The 26,692-nt window shown below is 38.0% G+C and overlaps 1 protein-coding gene across 2 annotated transcripts in view; it reads right to left on the reverse strand.

Annotated features, from left to right (window-relative positions):
- Positions 1 to 689: 689 nt before the first annotated feature.
- Positions 690 to 26,692, reverse strand: part of LOC104217595 (calpain-type cysteine protease DEK1) — a 36,600-nt gene continuing 10,597 nt past the window's right edge. The window contains exons 6-32 of one of the 2 annotated variants that reach the window (XR_708792.2): positions 22,671 to 22,801; positions 22,446 to 22,560; positions 21,349 to 22,327; positions 21,112 to 21,222; positions 19,708 to 19,766; positions 19,151 to 19,313; positions 18,425 to 18,698; positions 18,123 to 18,273; positions 17,910 to 18,021; positions 17,657 to 17,822; positions 17,485 to 17,555; positions 16,837 to 16,928; positions 16,468 to 16,630; positions 16,195 to 16,266; positions 12,866 to 13,240; positions 12,670 to 12,785; positions 12,284 to 12,581; positions 9,489 to 9,805; positions 8,863 to 9,214; positions 8,253 to 8,573; positions 8,049 to 8,153; positions 7,770 to 7,898; positions 5,811 to 6,191; positions 5,592 to 5,729; positions 1,816 to 2,052; positions 1,284 to 1,724; positions 690 to 1,136 (exon numbers count right to left, since the gene is read on the reverse strand). Coding sequence is in view for 1 of the 2 variants with exons in the window: in XM_009767882.2 (XP_009766184.1) it covers positions 1,419 to 1,724; positions 1,816 to 2,052; positions 5,592 to 5,729; positions 5,811 to 6,191; positions 7,770 to 7,898; positions 8,049 to 8,153; positions 8,253 to 8,573; positions 8,863 to 9,214; positions 9,489 to 9,805; positions 12,284 to 12,581; positions 12,670 to 12,785; positions 12,866 to 13,240; positions 16,195 to 16,266; positions 16,468 to 16,630; positions 16,837 to 16,928; positions 17,485 to 17,555; positions 17,657 to 17,822; positions 17,910 to 18,021; positions 18,123 to 18,273; positions 18,425 to 18,698; positions 19,151 to 19,313; positions 19,708 to 19,766; positions 21,112 to 21,222; positions 21,349 to 22,327; positions 22,446 to 22,560; positions 22,671 to 22,801 (5,734 nt within the window). In the remaining variant the exon portion in view is untranslated. Of the gene's footprint in view, positions 1,137 to 1,282; positions 1,725 to 1,815; positions 2,053 to 5,591; positions 5,730 to 5,810; positions 6,192 to 7,769; positions 7,899 to 8,048; positions 8,154 to 8,252; positions 8,574 to 8,862; positions 9,215 to 9,488; positions 9,806 to 12,283; positions 12,582 to 12,669; positions 12,786 to 12,865; positions 13,241 to 16,194; positions 16,267 to 16,467; positions 16,631 to 16,836; positions 16,929 to 17,484; positions 17,556 to 17,656; positions 17,823 to 17,909; positions 18,022 to 18,122; positions 18,274 to 18,424; positions 18,699 to 19,150; positions 19,314 to 19,707; positions 19,767 to 21,111; positions 21,223 to 21,348; positions 22,328 to 22,445; positions 22,561 to 22,670; positions 22,802 to 26,692 lie in introns of those variants that run through there. The other variant, XM_009767882.2, reaches the window with a different exon arrangement.

Here is a 26,692-nt window from a genome sequence, read left to right on the forward strand (position 1 = left end):
TGTGTGTTATATCCCACGCCATCTGCATGCATCCGAACAATGGGACCCGAATAGCTTAAAATTATGTCGGCTCATCTAAAATGACCTAAGGAACAATAGTCATCGCTTCGCCATGACCGTTCCTTATTTTTTGGCATTTTGGGACCATAAAGCTGGAATTTCGTCTGATTCCAAGATTTTCGTTTGTTATAAGCATACACTATCTGCATGCATCTAGGCGACCGGACGCGAATCGCATAAAATTTTGCTGACCCATAAAAAACGACCTAAGGAACATTAGTCATCGCTTCGTCATGACCATTTCTCGTTTTTTGCATTTTAGAACCATAAAACTAAAATTTTGTCCGATTCTCAAATTTTCGTGTGTTATAACCTACGCCATCTGCATACATCCGGACAACCAGATTGCTAGATTTGTGTTTCGTGTTTTAGTTGGGAGGCGAAAACATCAGTTTAATTGAATAGTGGCTACTTTATATTACAATTCAAAATATGGCTAAACTTTAGTAGTTGGCTCAAAAAGTGCAGCTAATTTTTACCAAAAATATGTTCGTTGGACCTTCGTCCAAATTTCTCTTGCCCAATTGATCTTCCTGCTTTTCTCCATTTCTCAAATCATTTCCATTCGTATTTGACCTCGTCAAAGGATGGTAATGTACTTCCAAATACTAACACAAACGCGGTAGATGTAGAAAAAAATAGTTGATTCTATTAATGAAAAATGTTCCTTCTTTACAATTAATGCTGTCTACCAGTACTTCAAAACTGGTGCTGAAACTTCAAATAATTTTCAGCCATATAGACTCCAACACGCTTTAACCCATCCAACAGGGCATTCCTAACACCTATCTCTATTCTTTTCACCTATTCTTTTTTTGTTAACCCTCATTTACATTACTAAATCCTATTTTCTTACAACATCTACTCATGTACACTGTCTAATCCCCGAGAACCCGCTTCGAGACCACGTTCAGAGGCTGAAGACTAGAATCAATGGACCATCTTCTTTCTATTGGATCAAGACTTCCAGTCCCCATACATGAATGAGATTTAGCGACCATAGACTTCCCCAGAATAAGGCAGAGCATGCTTCATCCGTTGCAAAGGACAGAACATCCTTTCTTCTCTTTTTATGCCTGATAAAAGTAGACAGAAAAAAGACAAGTATACTTATCAAAGCCAAACGTAACAAGATTAGGCAGAATTTCAGATAATGAAATGCATCAGCTAATTTCTTGTCCAGCGCAAAAGGATAGTGTAAGAAGTTAGATGAAGAAACTTACCGAGCATTTCTACTGCTAATTTACCATTCACCCAGCTCTTAGACAGATGAATGGTCCAAGCAGAATCTCTTCAGAAAGATGCTCGGGGCCCACAAGTACAATCATACCCAAACCAAATGGGCCATCAATGCAAAATTATAAAGCTTCAAGACTTATGGCGGCTTTGGTAAAAACAGAGAGAACAAAAGGCGCCTCTTCACCAGGATGTATTGTAGTAGGCACTATCGTGTAACCCTTTGGATCAGGATCCAGAACCATCTCACACGATATTTCTCGTGAATTTACATAGTCTGTCCCACCAACAGACTCATGCAAATAGATGTTATATGCAGCACGTCTACCACGAGTTTTCAATATCCTCATCCCAATGTAGAACATCATTGAATCATGGCTTGACTGATAATTCCTGAAACCAGCTGTTGTCCTTGAGAAGCTCACACCCTAAAATAGCATTCTGATTAGTCTATTTGATCAACAAAAGATAAATGCCAATATGTAACGACTCTGTTCCAACTTAATCACAACAGTGCACCTGAGTTAAGGTGATAAAAACGTGAATGGGCAAGGAAGCATCAGGACCACTCGCTCTTAGTCGATATTGGGGGTTCTGATGCCATGTGTCATAATCCTGGCAGCCTCCAGCACTATAACCTCTCCATTGACCATGGATTGAGTAGCGCATTTCTGGTGGGTAGACACGACAAACATATATAGACCTAAAATGTATCTGGAAATCTTGCCAAGACATCCAGAAAATTCCATCGTTTGCCTGTTTACAACAAAACAACAGGAAAAAAGAGTCAACCTGTAAAAATCTGTATAAGCATAAACCTTCATTCCTTTCCTTGAAGAACAGAAGAACCAGAATGCGGTCAACACAAAAAGAAATCAAAGATTGGCTATTCTTCAAATGTACAAACCAAGTTTGTTTCCTTCAAAAACTCTCCTATTTCTCTTTCTCCAAACTACCCACATAACAGTAAATGGAGCAAAATCCAATGCTCCGTTTCTTCTCTTCCATCTTCTAAAGGCCCAGACGAAAAGAACATCCTTCACTGTTAAGGCATGGTCCACAATACCCATCATTGATCCCATTCAACCCTGTCTAGCGTTTGGTAAGCCACTATTCAGATTTTTAGTCCCCCAATATCTTTGGGTATTGTCTACTATAATGGAGGGGCAAAGAAATTAAAGTTCACAGAACAGTGTAACAGCAGTTTTGCTGTTTACTAAGCAGTATAAATCCTTTAGTGGTATCATTAATTAGATTATTAGTTACTTTAGGTCACTTTTAGGACTATTTATATAACTGGCTTAATAATTATTGATCTAACTGTAGATTATCAATTAACTCAATAATATAAATGGGGAGTTCTAAAGTGACCTGAAATAACAAATCAATAAATGTATATTGTCACCATTTAATTTACAAACAAATAGCTTACCTTCGTGAAAAGAAAATAGACTTTAGCCTCACATTGGTCCCACAAATCATGTAAACTACCTCATTGCCATCAAGGCATGTTTTCTTTCTTGTGAAAGAGTAGTAATATTAATATACGTGGCCTACAGAAAATTTTCTAATCAACCCTGTCATAGTGAAACTCAATTAAGTCTCTTTTGGTCATTATTATTTCACAAATGAAAATAATAACAATAATAATGACAACAAGAATAATAATAATGATAAATAAAAAAATTGCTTGATTTAATAGCCGACTTCTCAATTTCCCAAGTCCTCATATTAGGGTTGTACCAAAATATGTGTATTTTACAAATATGAAACAACGGGTCTATGCTGGTATGATTCTTCAAAAGGAAAAGAAAATATAAAAATGTAAGTAGTAACTTCCCATCATTACAAATATTTATAAACTTATCATAAAATAAATTCTTTACCAAAACTTCTTGAGAAAACTTATCATGTAATTTCATTAGAAATTTGACGAGAAAAATGTACATCTTTTATAAGGCAGGCAAATGAAAATAAATGATTTTTCTGGTAAGGTCAATCCATAATGTCCCATCAGAGAGTGATAAGACGGCTTCATTATCCTATGACTTAATTGATAAGTTTTTGAAACTCCAAGTGGGGTAATATACATTTTATCACTCCTTTATAAGGGAAAATTCATATTTTTGTCCTTCTTTTAAAGAGGGAAACTAGTTATGTCAGACATGAACTAAAAAGGGGGTAATACATAAAAAATTTGAGACCACAGGAGGATATGAGTCTATTTCAATCATAAGGGTAATCTGCAACTTACTAAAATACAAAGAGGTAAAAGACACTTAACCCTATATAATTTTATTTCCTCTTAAATAGCAAATAATTGACATGTAAGAATCTTACTTTCGTTGTGGGTTAGAGTTCATAAATATTTTTCAATATAGGTAGTGTTAGCTATAAATTTGTAATCATCTAAATTCTCTTCGCCTTTTGCCCTTCTTCAAGAACTGCTAAGTTTGCAAGAGATCAGCACCTTAAAGGGAATTTCCAGCTGTATTTCTCGACTAAACTAGCGGTTTGTCATAAATCCAAGTAAAATCAGGGAAAATAAATTTGTACTGTACAAACATAATGTAAGCAAAGGATCCATATAGGTAATACCAACTCGTTTGAGATTAAACTAGTCACCCATGTAGGAAAAGTGAGAGACTTAGGAAGCCAATTATTTGCCTTAAAAGGCAAATGTTATAATACTGGAAGGAAATGGATCTGAATAAAATGGAATGAGTACAGTAGAGGATTCAAGTTGGCACCCCAAAGATTTGAGAACAAGGCATAGTCGATTGCTTGACTGAGTGCTCGCGGAGAGAGAAGGGAAACTAGAAGGAGACATAGGGTGTGTTTGGTATGAAAGAAAATGAGTAGTTTTATCACTTATTTTTCCTTGTTTGGTTGGTGATGTTTGGTTGGTGAGTGAAAAACTTTTTCCGAAAAATATTTTCTAATGTTTGTTTAGAGAATAAAAAATATTTTTTAAGAAAATAATTTTTTATGCTACTCTCCTCACCTCCCCTCCCCAAATCCCCATGTTTCCTCTGCTCCCCCACCCAACGTTTTTAAGATTCTATTTTCTTCAAGAATTTACTTAATCTTTTAAAAATTTACACAAACCCAAAGGGACTAATGTGCTACTTTACTTTTTTACGCAAAAACAACATTGAAATTTGTGCTCCTTAACTTAAAAGGAAATACTCTTTCTTTGTTGAAAAAAAAAATACTTTCTACAACATGAAAAAAGTACTCATTTTGTTAAAAGGAAAGAAAATACTTTTGAATACATCATTTTGTTGAAATGAAAAATGAATATTTCGTCTACATCATGAAGAGAAAGTACTTTTTTTGTTTAAATGAAAGAAAATACTTTTTTTACATCATGAGGAAAAAAACTCATTTTGTTGAAATGAAAAAGAAAGTACTTTATCTACAACATTAAAAAAAAGTACTCTTAATAATATTTCTATTTAGGGTGGGAGCGGGGTAGGGGTGAGACGGGGGTTGGGGAGGGTGGGTGGGTGTGGGTGGGGGTAGGGGTGGGTGAGGTTGGTGGAGAGGGTGGGGTGTGGGAAAGGTTGAAGAAGAGTTTTGGAAAATGTTTTCCCTTCTCTTGATAGGGAAAATATTTTCCTCCAATTGGAGGAAAATGAGTTCACGAGGAAAATGTTTTCCAAAGCATTTAAGCCAACCAAACATGGAAAAATTGAAAAACATTTTCCGGAAAATATTTTCCTTCATACAAAACACACCCATAGAGGGTCACATTTTGCAGCATCATTCTTCTGCAGAGGAAGACATATGACGCAGAGAGGTGGTGGATTCTTGCAATGACACAGGAGCAAGAGAATATGGGGCTTGCAATGGGACTGGGAAGGGGGAAGAGAGGAGATTGCAATGGGAAGGGAGAAGAGTAATGGCAGGCTTGCTAGGTAAGGAGACGGGGATAGCTAGCTCACACTGGGGAAGGGGGATTATGCAGAGCATGCAAAGGGAAGAGATTAGGGAAGGTGTGCTACCAACAAAAAGCGAGTACAGTTGGAGGAAAAACAATTGGGAAATGAAAACTCCACCTCCCCTGCCCAAATAAGATGGGAATTCTAGATAAATTATCAGGATCTATCCAATATGGAGTTATTCCAAAGGAGGAATTAGACAGGATAAATGGTATCCTGACCCTAAACTCTAGCCAGGATAAATGGTATCCTGACCCTAAACTCTAGCCCGTAACCATAGAATTCATTAGGTACAATCAAAGCCAAAAGCCAGAAAACAGAACTTGGAGAGGGGGGGGGGGGGCAAGCAACCTGTGGGACAAGCTTAAGCTTGTGTTTCATCCTGTCGGTCCATTCAGGTGATGAATCGGACCAAGGGCCATTCCATTCGACTTCATTCGCCCATGGATTCCGGATCTGAACAAGCTTGTGGCCATCAACTTCTCGTACCTGAGCAGTAACTCATGCAAATGATGATCGCATGACTGAAATGTTGATAAGTCATAAGATAGAAGGATCTGTTTTCTATACCTGTAATATTGAGTAGGCATGACCTTGGACAATACCACTAGAAGAGATATGCACATCTGAACCTGAAGGGCTACCAGCACCTAATAGGAAACCCTCTTGTTTGAAGCGCAACAGTTGAGACCACAGTCTGCCACTTGCAAGATCAATTTGTGCTTCAGCACTTCTCATGTCAATCTCCTCACCAGCACCTCCAGTGAGGTCTACAAGAGCATCTTGCACAAGTCCACCCTCTAATGCCTCATATGAGCCATGAAGCTTTGCATAAGCTTTTTCTAACAAGGAGACCCACATTTCATTACCCTTCCTACTGGTGGCAAATGCTGGTTTACCAGGTGACTCGCATGGAATCCAATCATCAACAACAACAGGGACCCATTCCCCCTATAATAAATAGAGCCACAGCATTAACTTGATGCAATGAACTATTCCAGAAAAGGCAATTATATTTTTTTGTTTCTCACCAGAACCAGTACATAAATTGACTGAGATCCTCTCATCAGTTTAGAACGCAACTTCAATGAGATTAACATTGAAAGACAACATTATCTAATCTGGAAGTCTAATAGAGCATAACGTTGATGTCAGCAAGTCAAGTATAAAATTCAGTGAAAGGTACAGACAGTGGATGGCTTCATAACTTCATTGCATAATTGATGGGAAAAATGGTAACTCTGGATATAGTTATGCTTTTACCAAGCCCAACAGCAGTAACAAATAAAAATGCAGTATTGCTGAATTTAGTGACACTATTTAGATACATACTTGCAACTCTAAAGAGGGAAAAATGTTTTTTGTTTCACTTAGGTGCACAATGTGTGAAAGCAAGGGAAAAAGAAAACTAGGGCAATGACTAGAATGAGCCCCATATCCGCACTTATGCTCAAGAAGGATCGCTTCAAATCCAGGAAAAGAACACAAACAAAATCTAGTCCTCGTCATACTACTTGACTGACAAAGTTTTTCTTTTTTCAACTCAAAAAAGGAAAGGAAGAGGCTAAGCTTCCAAAACACCAATACTGATTAATATCTAAACATATATGACATAAATCAACTCAAAGGGGAAGCATGAAAATGAGCAGTCTTGGTTCATTTGCTACGTCGCATATTGTGGCAGAAACTGCATCCAAAAGGACCATAAGTCCATAACTTATATCCAAAGACAATTTGGTAAAATCTAGATTAAATCAGAGTAAAATGCCAGCATACGCTACACTATTTGGTGCAGATGTCTAGTGATCTTGGAATGTTTCATGATCTACAAGAGAGATCAGCAATATAATGAAAAAGTCCAAGCTCTCTGACTGTTCAATTCCAAATGTTCTCTTTCTTTTTCTTCAGATGATTTAAACCTCCATAATCAACTACAATCAATAGTTTCTAGTGGTCCATAATCGACTATATTCAATAGTTGCTAGTGGTTAATAACATCTCTGTGAATTCAATAGATCCGAAATTATGAACTCATGAGATGTATTACTTCCAAGTTCCAAGGTGTTGATTTAATATCCCTTTCCATTCAGAGTTCAAAGACACGATAACTTCTATTTTCATCAAAACTGCAAACATCCAGCCACTTCATGTCTGGTGAGTGCTAAGGTGATTCTATGCCCTTTCTGACGAACACATTGCACTTGTTAGTATCACCATAAAGCCAGGGCAGCATACTGCTAAAGAAATCTCTTAGGATCTTACATGCTGCAGAAGAATACTCTATAATTCATATGCATAATAGAAGGAGCCAAAAACTCGAGCACTTCCTCCCATCCATAACACAGTTCAAATGGCTAAATCTAAAGGTAAGAAGGGTTAAATCTGGAATTGGAAGGCCATCTAAAGGTAAGAAGGGTTAAATCTGGAATTGGAAGAAGGCCATCTAAGCAAGATTTAAAATTGGTTTTGCAAAAGAAGCAAACTCGCGCAAAAACCAGCACGAGTAACTGTACAAATAAACAGTCTAACCTGAATGCAGAAGCGAACTGTATATATTCCTTCCTGATTGTATTCTGGTGTAATTATGACTTCTGATATTCGTGAAACCTCAGTTAGCACAGCAACAGCACTTAGAAACCAACAATCACCCAGTCGTCCCTATTAAAAAGTACAGCATCACAATGAGCAACTTGATCTTCAAAGACAATTCTAACAACTAACTTTTGATCTGCCTCCAAAACAAGCAAAAGGAAAGAGGAGGCAGGAGGTGATACTTTGAGCAAACAGTATGAAGAAGAGTAGCACAACCTGGCAAACATCTGAAGAATTTGCTACTCCAGAGAATAAGCATGGGTGACAATCCAGATGCTTCTCTTTCACTATATCAGTAGGCCTCATCCATTCAGAAACAACCTGGAATGAGTTGATATCAGCTAAGGTACTAAACATCGTAATTGAACCTGGAAAACCAGAAGACCATAAAACTGAGCAATGCGTTGCCGGTGGACTTACCTGCAATTTAGATGGAGGATTGTGTGGATCCATAAATAATGAGCGGTCACTGGGAGGAAACTCTTGATCAGTAAAATGTGATTCTCCTCTTGCTAAGAGAGCCTCCTTCACAGCCATTTCCAATGAAAGCATGTGTTGATTGATTTCCTTCTGCGTCTCTACTCGAGGCTTCCTCAACCTTCGAGTAAAAGAATCCACGTCCAACACAACCCCATCACGTTCTGACCTTCTCTTCCTCCCACTTGAATATTGCCCATCCCAATCTACATCATCTCTGTCATAAAGATCTACATCTGCAGGATCACTGTCCCACCCATCAACCTAAGCAAGATGAACCCAAGTAACAACCATGAGACAAATTCCAAATGACAAGCAACTATTTCTTTTATGTTTCCCTGATATTACGAAATTAGCTGAAGCAAATTATCAATCAATCAACTCCACCAATCAGGTTTCTTAAAGTTTTTGGTAGTAAATTTTTTTCCTTCAAATATCTAAAACAAGAGCATCTACAATTAAAGGGAGAAAAACCTAAGGACCATTTTATCTACAATTGACAACCATAAGATGCATTACTGGAAACAAATCATTCGAACGGAAAAACACAGACCCTAGTTGGAGAATCTGCCCATTGCCAATTATCATCCGGCAGATCAATCATGTTGTATTCAGCAGAACCCATAGCTGCGGGAAGAGCTGCAATCTCATCTTCTGTCAAGCACCTTCCCCAAAGAAATACATCCATTATGTGCACCTTTGATTCGGCTCCTTCACTATCTGATCTTCCAAATGAATCAACATCAATAGGCGGTCTTATGCCCACCCAGACATCTGTTCCCAGCTCCCATATGCAGCTAGCCACTCTCAGTGGTAGCCCGGTCTGGTAGCCATCAAAATTTCCATCTAGGTAGCAAGTTGCTTCACCCAATTCAGCATCAATAGTCATTGTTATGATATGCCACCTGCAAAATAATGTATGTACATGTCAGATGGCCATCTGAGTCCACTTAACACTCAAAAATGAAGTGGACTAAACAAGAAACAAGACAAAGGCCTCTATTTTATTTTAAGGAGTTTCTGTACTATTTCTTGTATAGTTAACACCACCTTAGTGGGTACTAATAAAATATACATTGATTTATCAGAAAAGAAGAACAAGACAGAAGTCCTAAGCAACCACAGAGACCACCTTTACACAGCAATTCACACAGAAAAAAAGAGGAAAAGTTTGCAAACCTTCCATCTGCTATACTGGTGGCACTTATACTCCACTCCTTTACAGTAGTTTGCTTATCAGTTTTAGTAATTAATCTAAGCCCAACTTGTCCAGCTTCAATGCCTTGCTCAGAGCCAGCCACAAGAAATTCCCAGCAAATATTCTTCTGGAATTCAGTGCCGAACAAACAAAGAGGTCCAGATTCGGGCTGGACCATTACAGCAAGCGAGCAGCTAACTTTTTGACTTTGACATACACTAGGATCAATCTGACCACACTGTCTACCACTAGTTGTGGGTTCATCATCAAGTATACACACAGCGCCAGCAAGTCCTGTCTGCAACAGAAAAGATTTTAAACAGCAGGAAAATCAACATACAGGAATTTGGGTTAAGTACCTACCAAAAAAGATTTGGGGTTAAGCTTGTGATTGTTTGATGGATCATCATAAAAAGAGTAACAGGAAAAAGATAAATTCGGTTTCAGACCTATTCTAACAAATACTAAAGAGGGGTTCAGTACTTTCAGCAGTGAGCCTCACACAGAGTTGTGGGGGTTTCACTTGTCATTCTTCCGTTATTATCACATGTCGGTCTATGTCCCATTTCTGATGAAGATGGGGTTTGCAGAGAGGTGGAGGAGTTGGATTAGGGCTTGCATTTCTTCTATCAGATTCTCTGTTTTGGTAAATGGTAGTCCATGTGATTTTTTTGGTAGATCGAGGGGATTTCGGCAGGGGAGCCTATTATCCCCTATGCTATTTAACTTAGTGATGGAAGCACTTAGCAAGATGATGGACAGGGCAGTGAGTGGAGGACTCTCAAGGGGTTTTACAGTGTCGTTCGGGGAGCATAGGACTGTTAGGGTTTCATACTTACTGTTTGCAGATGACACGGTGGTCTTTTGTGATGCAGATGTGGCTCAGTTGACATATTTGAAGCAGGTTTTGGCGTGGTTTCAAATTGTGTCAGGGCTCAAGATCAACCTTAGCAAATGTGAGATTATTCTGGTGGGAGAGGTAGAAAATATCTTATGCCTAGCACAAGTATTCAATTGCAAGGTGGGTGCTTTACCTTCTACGTGCTTAGGTTTGCCCTTGGGTACCTCACATAAAGATCCAGTTGTGTGGAACACTGTTATTGAAAGAGATGAAAGGACTAAGGAGACTAGCAGGATGGCAAAAGAGGTACTTATCAAAAGGAGGAAAGGAAGTTCTCATCAAGATACTTTTTCGAGCATCCCTACATATTATATGTCTTTGCTGTAGGCACCGGTGAGAGTTACAGAGAAGTTAGAAAGGCTCCAAAGAAATTTCCTATGAAATGAAGCAGATGGTACCAAAAAGATTCATTTAGATGAGAGGCTGACACTACAGTCTACACCGAACAAATGGGGTGAGTTAGGGTTAAAAGATCTGAGGGTGTTTAATAGAGCTTTGCTAGGGAATGAATATGGAGATTTGGTGTAGAGATACACGCTCAATGGAGGGAAGTGGTAGCGGAAAAGTACGGCACTGTGTTAGGAGGGTGGAGGAGTAGATCTGTTACAGCTCTGCTTGGGAGCAGTACGTGGAGGAGTATCAAGCAGGTATGGCAAGACTTCAGTGGCCATGTAACATTTAGGGTTGGGTGAAGAAATAGTTTTTGGAATCATAAATGGTGTGGGGGGGATACATTAAGGGTCTCCTTCCCTAACTTATTTGGAGTACCGAACCAGAGAGAGTTAACAGCTCATCAAATCCGAAGCGTACATGAGAGGGAGGTTCTTTGGGATATCACGTTTAGGAGGAATTTACAAGACTGGGAGATAGGGGAGTTCCAAAGGTTGATAGAGTTACTGTATAAGCAGATTTTATTACCTTGCAATCAGGATTCATGGAGGTTGGTGGTGAGAGAGGAAATACGTTTTTCCGAACCTTTTGGTGTGGATCCCAAGGGCGCCCAGGAAAGGGGAGCAATTTTGACAGCGGAAAACTTGAGGAAGAGAAATATTACTTCTATGAGTTGGTGCTATATATGCAAATGCTCGGGTGAAGAAGTTGATCATCTTTTGGTGCATTGCCAGTGGCATCAGGGCTGTGGAGGGTGGTTTTGGACTACTTTGGAGTACAATGGGTGATGCCAGGCACACTGTTAGAGATCTGTTGCACAGTTGGGCCGGTAGAAGAAGGAAAAGAAGACAAATGGCATGGGAGGTAACCTCGCGAGCTCTTATATCGGTTGTATGGAGGGAGAGGAATAGGAGGGCATTTGAGGGGATTAAACATGATTTTGTAAATTTGAGGAATAGCCTATTGACTTTACTTGCTTTTTGGTGCACCCATGAGATTCCTATTTATATAGATGATTGGGTGTCTTTTTGTAGAGAATCATGTTTTAATGTAGATTCTTTATGTTTTGGTATACCTCTTGTATACGGGTATTTCCCCAATATCAATAAAATTTATCACCTAATCGAGGAAAACAAATGATGCCTTACGTTGATACTCACTGGGCTCGCTGTGGGTAGGTATATACAGCTTCGGAATTTAATTGAATGATACCTCACGTTGATACTTACTGTATACATGTTAAACCTTTGGGCCTTCATACAGATATCCTTTTTTAAATTAAAGCATTGATTGATGGCAAAGGGCCGGCTGGGACCCAATGCATGTTTTATTGATGGTTATTACGACATAGTTAAGAATTCGCTCGGCATGTGCCAGTCACGGCCCCTAGTTTGGGTCGTGACAAATTTGGTGAAAGGCATTAGGTAGAATTCAGCATCATACTTCAAGATCTTAGTTGCACTTTAAGTAGAGGGTAGGTATGACCTGAAGTGCTCGACGAGATAGCTGAGCAGCACGAATACGACGTGCAATGCTTGAGACTCTTTCCCGTGCAAAAGAATCATCAAGAACAGAATCTCCTCCTACTGCACGCACTGCAGCTGCCATCGCTGCTGCCTCTCTATTCCCAGCATTAGGAATAGATGATATAAGTGACGCCTCAATTTCCTTCCATTTGCGTTCCTCCTTCTCAAGGAGAGCTTTCCTCCTTTCTTTACCCCTTCCTTCCTCTTCACGTCTCTGCATCAAGATTTCCTCTTCCATCTCCTTCTCCCTCATATAACTGCAAGAACCAATTAAACAAATTTAGAAGAACTCTGACTCTCCTAAGTGCAGCAGAATTACCAGAATAGTTCTAAGAATACATTTACCTCTCCTGTATGATTTCAAATCGCCTACGGTCTTCTGGGAGCCATTTTTTTATGTCTTTGGCACTAAGATCTGAAAACCCTATGCTGTCAAGGAAAAGTCGCAGACGAACCTCATCCTGGCAAAGCATGCTAAGTTCAGCAATAGGGGAAAAAAAGATTAAGCGCATACAAGTAATTTGCAACACATATAGTTTACCTGTACCCTCTCAGCTTTAGCAGTCAAACCAAGTAAAAGAAGTAAGTAACCACCAAACTTATCCCACATGTATACCCATTCAGTGTCAATTGCTTCCTCTAAAGCCAGAATTCGAGCATGGGCACACATTTCTCTTCGGTGACCTACATCACTAGTTGCTTCACGCCTCAGTGTCCTATTCCTTAACCTGCAGAAAATTGACCCAGCAGCCAGTTCTTCATTTCTGAGACGATCTCTTAATTTCATGACATCTGCTCGTGGAAGCACAAAATTGCCTCCCCTATCCCTCATCATTGTTGGATCACCAACCAATAGAGCAGCTGAGCTGGCCGACCTCTGGGGGGCAGAGTATGTTCCGGATAAAGCATTTCTGGTCTGAGCAACCATTAACAGAATTGAGATTCGACAAGAAAATCAATTTATTAACAAGAAGTTTATCTTGAGTTTATAGATACAAGAATCAGAAGACACCTATCACCATGAAAGTCTCGTGATTTATATCGTTATTACTCTCAAGACCAATTAAAAGTAACACCAGAACAAGTGAACCCTGTCTTAATGCTTATATAGCATCAAGCACAGTGAAGCCCAAGCAGTGTGTAGACGATATTCATGTCTCTCTCTATATATGCAGACCTCTTTGTCACGCTATATATTGTGACCATTTGACATTTATAATTGATACCAAAAGATACAGAAAATCTTAACAACAAATAATTAATGAAAAAAAATGAGAAACCTGCAGTGCATGACACATTCAAGCAAGACAAGAGAGAACAATGCCAGAACGCACATCAAACTGAAATACATAGCACGCCGATGACATCAATAACGGTACAAAAGGGACTTGCAAATTAGAGATTTAGAGTTCTTAAAATCATGAACAAGATAAAATAGAAATCCCTCATATTTCTAACATCTAGGTTGAGACAGTACATCAATCTAACAGCACCGTATTTTTTTTAACCCAGCTTAGGGGTTTTTCCTAGGGCTTCTAAGGGGAGGGTAATACCCGTACAGCACCGTACCGGTCCGGATTGGGGGTAGGGGTGGGGGATTTGAGTAAAGGGTAAGGGGACTAGGAGGGTACTGGAAAAAGTACCGGTAGTACCGGTCCGGTTGGTACCCTTAAGGTACCGGTCCGGTACCGAACCGGTACCCTTAAGTTTTTTTTTTTTTCAATGTGGCCATTTTTTGTACCGTTAGCCAACGGCTATTTTTTAGCTGTTGGGAAAGGCCATTTTTGCCTCCCTAGCCCCCTAACACCCCTCCTACCCCCTAATTTATGTTTCGGAAAAGGGTTTAAAATGCCCCTAAACTATTGGAAAAGGTTTAAAATTACCCTTTCATCCACCTATTGGGCTTAAAATACCCATCCATCCACCTTTTTGGTTAACTTATCCTTTGACTATTAGGTTAATGCTGAATTAAAAATAATAACTATTTAAATTCCACGTGGCGACTTCTTATTGGCCAAATTAAAACATCTAACCCATTAGTAGGACCCACTCACGTCTACCAGTTTTTCGTACTAACCCGCTTCAAACACTAACGCAACCTGAACAAAAAGTTCAACAAAAAATAAGAGGCCCCACTTCTATCAAACTCCATGGAACAAAAGCTCCATGAAAGTTGCAGCGAACATATAGACGCAAATTTACTACGTCTACATGATTTTCTTTTTCTTGTTATATCATCCAGTTCAATTTACATGATAGACACAAATTGCATTATATTCAAGATGAGTTTAATCATTTTCACATAACGGAAAGATCTGAAAGTGATTGTTTGGAAGATATCACAAACCGTTGGACTACCCCTAGTTTTCGTCCCATAGTATTGTTAAGAAAATCATTGGCTCATTCATGCTAGGGTTTTCTTGTTTGTGTAATTTGTTCATGAACCTTTATTCGATGATAATGTTATACATGAGATTAATCAAGAAAATGAACGCATGTAAATCCATGGGTTAGATGGAAGTGGGGCTTCTTCTTTTTATTTGAACTTTTTATTCGGGTAGGGTTAGTGTTTGGGGCGGGTTAATCCGAAAAACAAGTAGATATGGGTGAATCTTTATAATAGGCTAGATATTTTTATTTCGACCAATAAAAATTGCCACTTGAAATTTAAATAATTATTTTTTAAATTCAGCATTGACCTAACGGTCAAAGGGCATAAGTGAACCAAAAAGGTGAATGGAAGGGTATTTTTAGCCCAATAGGTGGATGAAGGATATTTTTAGACCCTTTTCAATAGTTCAGGGGCATTTTTGAAACTACACTTTGGCCCTATTTTAAAACTATAAATACCACATTTCATTCTTTCATTTTTCACACAAAACTTTCGTATCTCTCTAATTCTTTATCTCTTATTGCAATAATGTTGTAGCACTCAATTATTTTGGTAAAATTTTTCAAGCATCAACATCAAGTATTCAGTGGCACATTTTTTTCTTGGCACTACACTACTAGTTGGAGCAATTTTCTTCCATCAACATCAATTATACGTCGGCGTTTGGTACATTCGTTCTAACTCTTATTGATTTTTTTATTTATTTTTGTTATACTTTGTGTTGCTATTTGTTTTTATTTAATTATTTATTATTAGAAATGGCTCCTAAACTAGTAAAAAAACGTGTTTTAAAAATTGACTAAGGGTAATGCTGGTTCTAGTACTCCTACTCATATTGATGACTTCACTCACGTAGATGACACGTCTATCATGATGTTAATATTAATTATCAACCACTATATCACGAAATACTACAAGCACAGTTTGGAGCTGATGTTCCGTTATTCAATTCTTCCATGTTTCAAAAGTAACATATTCTTCCATGGAGCTAAGGTCCAAAATATGGAAGAAACAAGCGTTTCCACGACTCGACCACCCAGTCATTTCTGTTCCACGTAATCCCTCTTTCATGGCCACATCTTTCCGGCTAAGGAATGGGAAATCTTTCTCCTGTTACATGAATCCAATTTCCATTTCATCCGGGAAAAGCCATTTTTTTCTCAACAATGTCTTTGTCATTTGATCCAATAGCGTTCCGTTAGATAGGAACAGATTTGATAAATACTGATAACTCTCTGATAGAGTATTGGTTCTAAGCCATCTCTGACGATTAATCAACAATTCGAAGTGATTTTCTTGCGTATTCTTGATAAACCAGCGTTTATATATAGATGTAGGAGGATCTATTTGGGAAGTAAGAAGCCCCTTTGACCATAAAGGACTATAGAAACAAAAACACTAGAAGTAATAGCCTAAGAGCAAAAACATATAATGGAAAAATTAAATGAGTTGCCAGCTGTTAATAAAAATGATTGTACCTTCGTGGCAGATCGAGCAATTGCCTGGACCATGGTTTCCTTGCTAAGAAAATGAACAGCATCTTCCACCATCTAATTTTACAGAATATGTCAGAAAGTAAAGCAGGATATTAAAAGAAGTAGTTGAAGCAGAAGAACTGTTGATGAAAACTCATCTTCAAAGTTACCAACTTGACTGCAGTGTACAGAGTTTATGATAAAGACACCAAAAACACAAAAAAGAAAGTCTACATAGCTCAATTAGAACAGCTATTCCAAGATATACAAGCAAACCTCAAGTGTCAAACATGGACGAGAGACAGCAAAGCCAAAGGCCACAACGAGTGTAATTGCTGATACAGCAGCCCCAGCAAATGGTGGATAAATTTTCAAACTGGCAACCACACCCCAGCCCTCAATAGCCAATGCGATGCCATAGAGCACAAGAAATGCAGCACTGTCAAAAAATGATTCCAGGTAGAATTAGCTGTCAAGTCATGCAATATCAGATAGTAAATTGATTGGTGAAATACTTGCAAATAAAAATACATATTTAAATAATTGGTGTCCTCTATAAGCAAGAGTTCACAATTAACTTTGACTCTGCATTTCATACTTCTATACACACAGTAAATCTTAAACAAGTGGAGGAAATTGACAAACCTGACATTTTTCCCACAGTCCGCGTGAGCATCATAAACATAAACAGGCAACACCCTTGGGGAATAGACTACTATAGGAGGTGAAAGAAGGACCTGAAAGAGAAGGGTTTTTGGGAACAGAAGATGAATACAAGTAAGCAAGAGCACAAGGCAAATACAACTCTAATCAGCAAAGATAGGCATAAATAACATGCTTGGGGTAGTTGCACTTATGATCCTTCAGTTATTAGTTAATTCTGATTGTGGTCCTTGAGATATTTCAGTAAGCATATCTAACCTTGAAATAATTAATTGAAATGTGTGTTTTTGGTCCCTTTTATATAGGAAATATTTTACATTTAGATTATCATTTTTGGAGTTATAATAAGACTAATTATAGAACTATATTACCCTCAAATAAGGAATTATAATACAAATTTAACATAATACATAAGAAATTAAATAGTTTAACAGTTGATACTTTGTTAAAATAAGTGACGACTCACGAGCAGAAGGATCAAAAGTGCACATTTCAATTCACTGAATGGTAAATGTGCTTAACCAGATAACACAAGGACCAAAATCAGAATTCGTCAATATTTTTGGAACTAAAAGCACAAATTTCTCTAACACTTAAATTCTTTATTTGTCTTTATTAAGTATAACTTACTGTCAACGCCCTTCCAGCTACGAGGAAAAGAAATGAGAAGTAACCAACAGACGCACCAACAAAAGCCTTGTCTGAAATAGAAACATGCATTTGACATCAATTATCAAGTACCACGACGCGATACGTTAGATTAAACCATCTGAGCATCTTAAGATGGGAGAAGAGTATTTACCCCGAAACCATCCAACAAGAAATGCTGCAAGAGCCAAAAGGAATGCAAGAAAACAAACAAGTAACATTTGAACCCTTGTCAAATAAAAATTATTTGACGCCCAATAGTGAATAACACCAATAGCTAGAACAAGGAGGAGAAGCACCAGAAGGAATGCCGCCCCTATCTGTTGAAACAGGAAGAAAAAACATAGAAACAATGTCAAATAACTGTTTTAAAGGTGGAAACAACATCACAAGGGATGATCACTTACTGCCCAGGGTTTTATTGTCACTATAATAGCTGAAATGGCTCCAAGCAAAAGAAGAAGACCAATGATTATGAACATATAAGCACCTCGAGAAAGCTTCCAATTATCGTCTTTCCTGAAAATGTTCTATATATTATGACTGAAAAAATCCTCTCATCATCTTTAAAACAGCATAACTAAAAATGCATAAGAAGTTTCTAAATGAATATCACATACCACTTGAACAAACCAGCACCAAGAGACAATACTGCTGGAATGCATATCAGTGGAAGTAAAGAAGCGAGGAAATCAGCTTTTGTTGGAATCTGGTCGGTTCTAGAGCCAACAACTTCAAAATAGGATACGCTACAAAAGGCCACAATAACAGCTTCGGACATGAAAGAGAAGAAATTATTAGTAAAAGGATTGTCATAGAGAATGAACTACCAAAAGAGGTTGAAAAACAGAGAGACTATGACATTATTTTGTAGTTCTAAGAATCAAAAAGGGAACAGGAGAGATTAAAGTGAAAGGATTACCTGCAAATATACCAATACAAATAGCAGATGACAAAGAAAACCGATAAGTTGCGAACCAGGATATAATTGGCAGCACGCCAGTAACTACCAAAGCAATTCCAGAAGCCATTGCCCATCCAAGGTAAACAGATGATGCATAAGGAGATGTAACACCATTCCGACTACCAGTCCATCCCTTATAATCTAAATCATCCAAAGGCTTTGCAGACACTATTGCTCCAAGCGCTAAAACCGACCCAGCAAATAAAGAGATGGAGATGAAAAGAACAGCACCCTGTAAACAGAATTGGCTATTATGATTCTTATAGCAAGTCGTAGAAGAATGTACAAGCGTGAATCTTTTGCAAGTAATGTCATATTGCTCATATAGATGAGGTTTTAGAGAGAAATAGGATGCCACAAAAAAATCCTATCAACTACAATGCCTATGGATACAAGAGCCGTTTGGTTCTTAGATCAACAACCAGTGATGTGATGAGAAAGTTATGGAATTGACTTGAATGATAAAAGACGACGTTTCCTCAAACTTAGAAGTGTATAGCTCAACTTATCAAACGCCTCAATTCAAACAAGCTGTGATTAGAGTTTGCTAGTCAAAAATAAATGATTGGTAACGGTAATGCTTAAGAAAAATTAGGAAACCTAATTCAAACAATTAATGAAAGTGCGAAGGACCACAGCGATATTAGCAATATACAAATAGGAGAAAATTACAGAACTACTAACCTCTTTCATCCCCAGTGTTAGATGGCTTCCTGCACGGCCTGTATCCTCAGCTCTTGAAGACCAAAACTGGTACCCGTTACGAATCCATATAGGAATTGCAATAGACAGGCATGCTACCATTAAGGGTACTGTCAATGATAATCCCAGAAGAACTGATGATTTGCTGCATATCCAATATGTAAAATGATATTACAGCAACAGAAGTTCAACCAAAAAGTTCTTAAAGAAAGAACATATTAAATAAGTAAAGATGTAAAAGAACCGAAATCTAGCCATGAGCATATCATGTTGCCTAGTGCCCAGGATTTAGCCAACTAAACAAGGTATGATCAAGCATTCAAGACACAGTAACCAGTAGAATATATGCATGTTGTAATGTAATAGACTAATAAGAGATAAACGTATACGACGAATAGATCACAAACTGGACATGGTGTGCCGTAAGGAAGCTTTGTCTTGTAAATCTGTGCAATGAGTTCCCTTTAATAGAATATATCAGTTGCTTCTGTAACTTAACCGAGATTGGGACTTAAAGGTTATATACAAGAAGGGTTTACCTTAGGAACGAAAGCAGCAGACCAACACAAGTGCTCAGCATCCAAGCGATTACGCCATACTGCAAAGACGTAGCAGATTTTATGCAAAATTAATAGTGACCTAATGCACGGAGTGGACAGAAACTCCACATTGCAGTAAAAAGGTCACAACCTAATAGTATTTGACAACTCTTAAAGAAGGAAATTACATTACTTATGTATGTGACTATCATTTCATGGACTCCAAAATCTCAAAGCAAAATTCGAAGAATTAGCAGTTGTGGTTTAGGATGCAGCTATTGTAATAAGAGTGCATGCCCACACTTGATACTTGATTAAACCCGCATCACATAAGATGACAGCCAGACTGCCTCCTGAATGTACTATGCCAAAGTGCATCTAAATTTTTATAGCACTACACTGGTAAAGCCTCGTTAAGTCAAAAGTTGATGTCCACTAGTCAGACAGCTATACTAGAGAGGAGATTTATGTGCTCAGAGATAAAGGTCTCTTAGGTGTTACTTGTTAGGTTAGATGTTACAATATTTGAAGTGCTAAGTTCTTAAGTTAGATATTGTCCCATATTCGACAAATATCATGTGTCCTCCTATGTTTAATACCTATAAACGTGAGTAATCGTCAAATTATCAAAGCATCTTCTCTTATTTCACTCATGGTATAATAGCTTTTAAGATAACAATCCTAGTAAAGATTTTAAGTAGCTTCCTCTATGCATGAAAGCCTGCTTGCATCACCTGACCTCTTTTAGGAATAACATTAGCTGGCCTTGAACAGCTATTGTTATATCCATAATTCAATTGCTTAACAGGTCCACCAGCTGAACAAGAAGAATGTACTCTCTTAACTGGATTCAAAAAATTGGCTGGTACAAAAACCTTGTTCTGAGGTTCTAGCAGCCTAATCATTTTTGTGCCATGAAAACCATAGAACAAAACATTGGCTCTGACATAAACAGGCGAACACAAAGAATTATGATGAATATTCAGAAAGAGAGAGAGAGAGAGAGAGAGAGAGAGAGAGAGAGAGGGGACCCCTGACCAGTGTTGAAACCCCTGTATCTAAAACCCCTGTATCTAAAGACATTCAATCTTGCAAAAGAAAAGAAGCTGAGCCACTAATTTAATACCTTAGAAACCAACGTGGACAGCAGCAAACTATACGAGAGTATTGAAAGTAACATTAGAACACTACAGGGAGACAATAATATACTTGACGACAAGATCTCCAGGCAAAGGGGTGATAAAATGACAAAGTATCAACAGTAACAATGGCGTAAAACTATCACAACCAAAACCTCAAACTGCAACAAGATACTTAAGTGGAAAAAGAAAGGAAAAAAAAAAATATATATATATATATATAAAATAAAAAAAATTGTAGGTAAAGAACAAAAAATATAAATACCTTCCTAGGCTTTGAAGTCATGGACAAATCTTCAGCTTGCAGTGATCGAAGGAAGGCCAAAATAGAACAGACAACAGGAGACAAAAGGAGCACCGCAATGCCAAATTCAAACTATAGACAGTTCACCAAAATTTTGTTAGACAATGGAAACAGAAATATATTGAAGTGTATTTTAGCTGCACCGTACTCCATATACCCTGTAAACTAAGCTTTTTAAAGTAGCAATGCATTTCTTACCTGTTGGTGTGTAGCATTTAAGAGTTTTATTGTCTTTGGTCGGAAAATAGCCACAATGACGGTTTCGAGAATGAAGACTAAACTGAAAAGAAGCCATGCGCGCTCTGGAGTTCCTGCTATATGATGCAACATTGCTCTACAATGTTGAAGCCACCTTCCCAATCCTTGGAGTCTAAGTTCTTCCGAGAATGAAATTTGATTAGGTAACACATCGTCGACACCGTTTGAATCAGTGGCAGGAGGGTTATTGTCACAATGTTCTCTATCAGCATCCAAGCTACTTCTCTGCAACAAGGCTAGAATCATTGGGTCCAATCCATTCTCCTTTAGCATCACAGCAAAATTAGGATCAAGCCCTTTATCTTGCAATAAATGGGCTAATTCACGATCTCTATGTCTTCCCTTCCTCTTTAACATAGATGTAATCCTGGGATCTATCAACTTTTCTTGAAATGCAAGTGCCAAATTCAAGTCCAGTAACTGTTGATTTGCAGAAGTTGATGTACTAGAATCACCACCTTGGCTTTCAAGGCCACTACTAGAACAAACAACCAATGAACTGTTATGCTCTAAATTCCTGTCAACATAAGATGATCCTACTTCAGGCTCTTGAACTACAGAACGACAGGAACTACTACGTAGAGCTAAACTTGGCCTTCCACTGTCTATGCTCTTATCACTATTAATCCCCTCAATGTTATTCCAGGTACTGCCATCACCAGTGCAAGGCACAGTTGCATTACCAAGATGACCAGCATCAGCACTACTACTGCGTTTCACACTTGAGCCACAACCCTCGGAAGAGCTTCCAGAGCTATTCTGGTCTTTTCTGCGAAAACCTTCTCTAAGGCGGATAACTGTACTCTGTAAGGCATCTCTTCTAGCTGCTAATGGGTCTGTAACTGATAAATGCCGTGAAACAGCAGCGCCCAACAGGACAGATGCTACAACTGCATAACTAATACAATGTCCAAAGTACCTGAAATGAAATTGTTGCAGTAAAGGATTAAAAGAGTCTTTCACGATACAAAAAGTCATGCAAGTATAAGAAGACTGAATTATGGGAGGAAATTAATTAGCATGGGTTAACAACAAACCAGTAATGAACTCCAAAGCAGATCAGGAACACCCGAGATGCACCAGCAACAAAAAGTACAACGACTCGACTTTTCAGAAGCTTAAAGCCATATAAGCATGCTCCCAAGTTCCAATCTGATTAAAATGGAAAGTTAGTGAATTCATAACTTACCATAAGGAAATTAGAAAATATTTCCCAATATGGAGTCAGAAAAGGAGATAGATATATGCAGGAAATGAACTACCAAGGATTATCACGGCAGCTGATGTTGTAGCCCCAAGCCAGTTTGATTCCTTTGCTGTCAGACCATACAGGATAGAATACACAAGAAGTACTACAAGTGAACCAACATAGAGAAGCCCAAGATGCAGAGCCCTGCAGAGCGCAATTTCATATTTGAAGAAGCAAGAAACTGTAAGAATTCTAGACTACAGAGAAAATGTTGAAAAGAAAATGCTGGAATGTGATGAGCAGCATAAATGAGAGCCTGCAGAACACAGGAAATAATTGGGTAATGTTTTTTTTTTTAAAAGAATTATGAAATAATACGGTAATGTTCTAATCCACAGTAGCCTTCCAATTGATTTGGTTTAGCAGTGATAATTTTTATATCACCACATTTACTGGAGACCGTCCTTCACATTTACTGGAGACCGTCCTTTACTATCTCCGAGTTAGTATTTTTTTTATTTTATTTTTTTTATTTTGATAAGGTAAAGAATTTCATTAAAAAGGGGAGAGACCCCGTATACAAGTAGTGCCAAAAAAGAGAACCTACAGCAAAATATGGTTCTGAACAACAGAAACTAAATCATCTATACAAATAGGTACCTCATAGGTACACCAAAAGGAAACTAGAGACAAAAGATTATTTTGTAGCTTTACAAAGTCTAGCTCAATCCCTTCAAAAGCTCTCCTATTTATCTCTTTTCCATATAAACCACAAAATGGCTACAGGAGCAACCTTCCAAGCCCTTGGACTTTTCTTCCCCTACTTGTATGACCAATTGTGCAACACCTCCTTCACCGTACTTGGCATCACCTTTCCATTTCATGGCATTAAGCCCCACCATCCATGGTCGTGAAGCGGAAGCCACTTGACAATGTAACAAGAGATGATCGGCATCTTCGTCTGATCCTTTGCACATAAAGCACCAACTAACATGGGTGATCTTCCTTTTCCTCAAATTGTCCGCTGTCAAAATCACTTTGCCAACCACACAAAGAAACACGCCTTCCTAGGCACCCTTGGAACCCAAATAGAACGTTATGGAAAAATGTGTTCCTCTCTCCTTAGTAACCTCTCATAATACGATTTGAGAGCAAACACATCTTCCAATATCAGAGGTTATTGGAACAAATTCAAGTCAAACATAAGCTTTATTCTTGGTGATGGGAGGAAAATCAGATTTTGGGAAGATGCATGGTTGGGTCACACCCCACTAAAAGACCAATTCACGGACGTTTTCAGCTTATCTTCTCAACAAAAGGGAGAAATTGCAGTATTCTTTTCAACACAAGGGTGGAATCTTTTCCCAAGAAGGGATTTTAATGATTGGGAAGTAGTAAGACTATGTATTCTGCTTCAGAGGTTAAACAACATAACCTTGGATCACAACAGAACAGACTCCATAGGTTGGAAAAGCGATCAACAGGGTCTCTTTTCAGTCAAAAGTTGTTACCACATGCTGGATTCTAGCAGCGACGGGGTATTATGTCCTTGGGAAAAGGTTTGGAGAAGCAAGGCTCCTTTAAAGGTTGCTTGTTTCTCTTGGATTGTTGCTCGGGAGGATTGTCTTACACAATCAAACCTCCAAAAGAGGGGGTTTCAACTGTGCAGTAGATGTCCATTGTGTAAAGAGCATCCGGAAGAAGTTGGCCATCTCTTCTTGCATTGTAGGGTCACTAGGCAGCTGTGGAATATGTTTCTGGTAATTTTGGGCATGAGTTGGGCCATGCCAAAATCAATTGTTGAGCTCTTGCAAGGTTGGAGCAGAGAGGGGATTAGTAAGAACTTGGAATACCATACCTCAAGCCATCTGGTGGACTGTCTGGCTTGAAAGAAACAATAGAATTTTTGAAGGCACATCGAGCAATATTCACAGCCTTAAACAGAGATGTATTTTTTTGTTAGCTTTTTGGTGCAATCTGGTAATTGAACATGATGTAGATGGAATGCTAGATACAATAGAGGGTTTGCACAACCTGTAATTATGCCTGATGCACTGGCTTAGTGCATAAATTTATAATATCTTTAATTACTTATCAAAAAAAAACACCTTCTCTACTCTATTGCCATCTCCATGTGTCGGGAACAGTATGTGATATGCTCTGCCTGTACAAAAACTCAACCAAGGTATTAAATTCTCCCAACTCCCAGTCTTGTAGGTTCCTCCTAATAGCTTGTTTGGCCAAGCTTCTCAACAGAAAAAAAGTGCTTTTTTTCCCAAAAGCACTTTTTTATCCTAATTTGAGGTGTTTGGCCAAGCTTATTTGGGAAAAAAAAGTGCTTTAGGGAAGAAGCAGAAGCAGTTTCAGAGAAGCAAAAAAAAGTAGCTTCTTTCCAAAAGCAAAAGCAGTTTTGGCTTTTCTTCTTACCTAAAATACCCTTAACAAAATATAGTATATACCAAAATAACCCTTAAACCTAATACTTAGGATATTAATTTATAAATATTTCTTCTTATTTTTAGGAAAACTTTCTAATATATAGTGACTTTAGGGGTGAATGCTTTTATATTTGTTGAAGGAATTTTAATATATTTAACTTATATTAAAAGAATTAAGTACTTTTTAATTTTATTTTCATATTTTACTTAAATAAAATGAATTTTTTTAATTATTGCATGTAATAACAAAATTTTGATATTATTTATTTACTTATAATATTAATTATTAAGTAAATCTATTCATGTCCTTATTCGTAATTTGACACTTAAAAGCACTTTCTAAAAAGCTTGGCCAAACACAAATTATTTCTCAAAAGTGCTTTTCAGACTGATTAGCCAAACACAAACTGATTCTCTCCAAAAGTACTTTTTTCAAAAGCACTTTTGAAAAAAGCACTTCTCAAAATAAGCTGATTTCTCCAGCTTGGCCAAACAGGCTATAAATCTCAAGTTCTAGTGAACTACCCATTCATGAAGCATACGAATTTGTTGAATTATCTCTCTTTGGCACGAGACTATAAATATTGGGAACAACTTCCCTCAACTTGTTCTCCCCACACCACTTATGCTCCCAAAAAACTAACCCTAGTTCCCTCCCCATCCCTGAAAGAGACATTTCCCCTGAACTCTCCCCACCCCTTTGTAATACCCCTCCATAAGCCGCACCCAAATGGAAATGTAATGTTTGTAGTCCTTCACCCCCTTCCATAATACCATATTTCTCCGCTACCACCCCCCTCCAAAATGTATTCTCCTCCATCCAAACCTCCATATCCACTTCCCTAGCAAAGCTCTGTTGAAGACCTTAAGATCTTTCACTCTCAATCTTCCCCACTCCTTCGGAGGTGTGACAACTCTCCATTTCACCAGATGAAAATTTTTAAAATCCTCTGTTGTATCCAATAGAAAGTTAGAAAGTTCTTCTGAAGTCTGTCCAACTTGCCTGTCACTATACCATGAACGTGCAGAAGTGACATGAAATATGTAGGGATGCTAGACAAAGTGCTTTTTATTAACACTTCCTTCCCTAGTTTCGATAGATACTTCTTTTACCATCTTGCCAAGCGCTTCTCTACTCTCTCAATCATTGGATTCTCCTAGTTAGTATTCCTTTTATTCGAGAGATTTGAGTTGCACCCATTGTTTTAGAGTTTCTTTGGCTACTTATTTTTAGGTCATGTTAGTTGAGGACATCTTGGCCCCTCTATTCTGTCTCTTTTAATAACAGTTCTCCAAAAATAAAAGAAAAAGGGAGAAGTGCATATTAGTCAGCCTTATCCTTTTATATAGAGCCTTTACTTCTACTCTTCGTTCAACGCATAGTAGTCATGATTCCCTTTGAAGAGATTGAGAGAGACCGCCTTACTAATTTTGGTCTGCATGGAGCATCTCCAGGAGTAAGGAGGTCTCAATCTCTCAATCACGATGGTTTGGTGTTTGAAACCTTTTTGATGGTCGAATATGTTTGTGGTGGTCCATGGAAGTAATAATCATACTTCATAGGTAAATTATTCTTTTCTTTTCTTCTATTTGTTACTTTTAAGCAAATAAATATATGTCTCATGTTAGACATAATTAATTAAGTAAATAAAATTGA

This window comes from Nicotiana sylvestris, chromosome 10, assembly GCF_000393655.2.
Source record: "Nicotiana sylvestris chromosome 10, ASM39365v2, whole genome shotgun sequence".
Classification (NCBI taxonomy): Eukaryota; Viridiplantae; Streptophyta; class Magnoliopsida; order Solanales; family Solanaceae; genus Nicotiana; species Nicotiana sylvestris.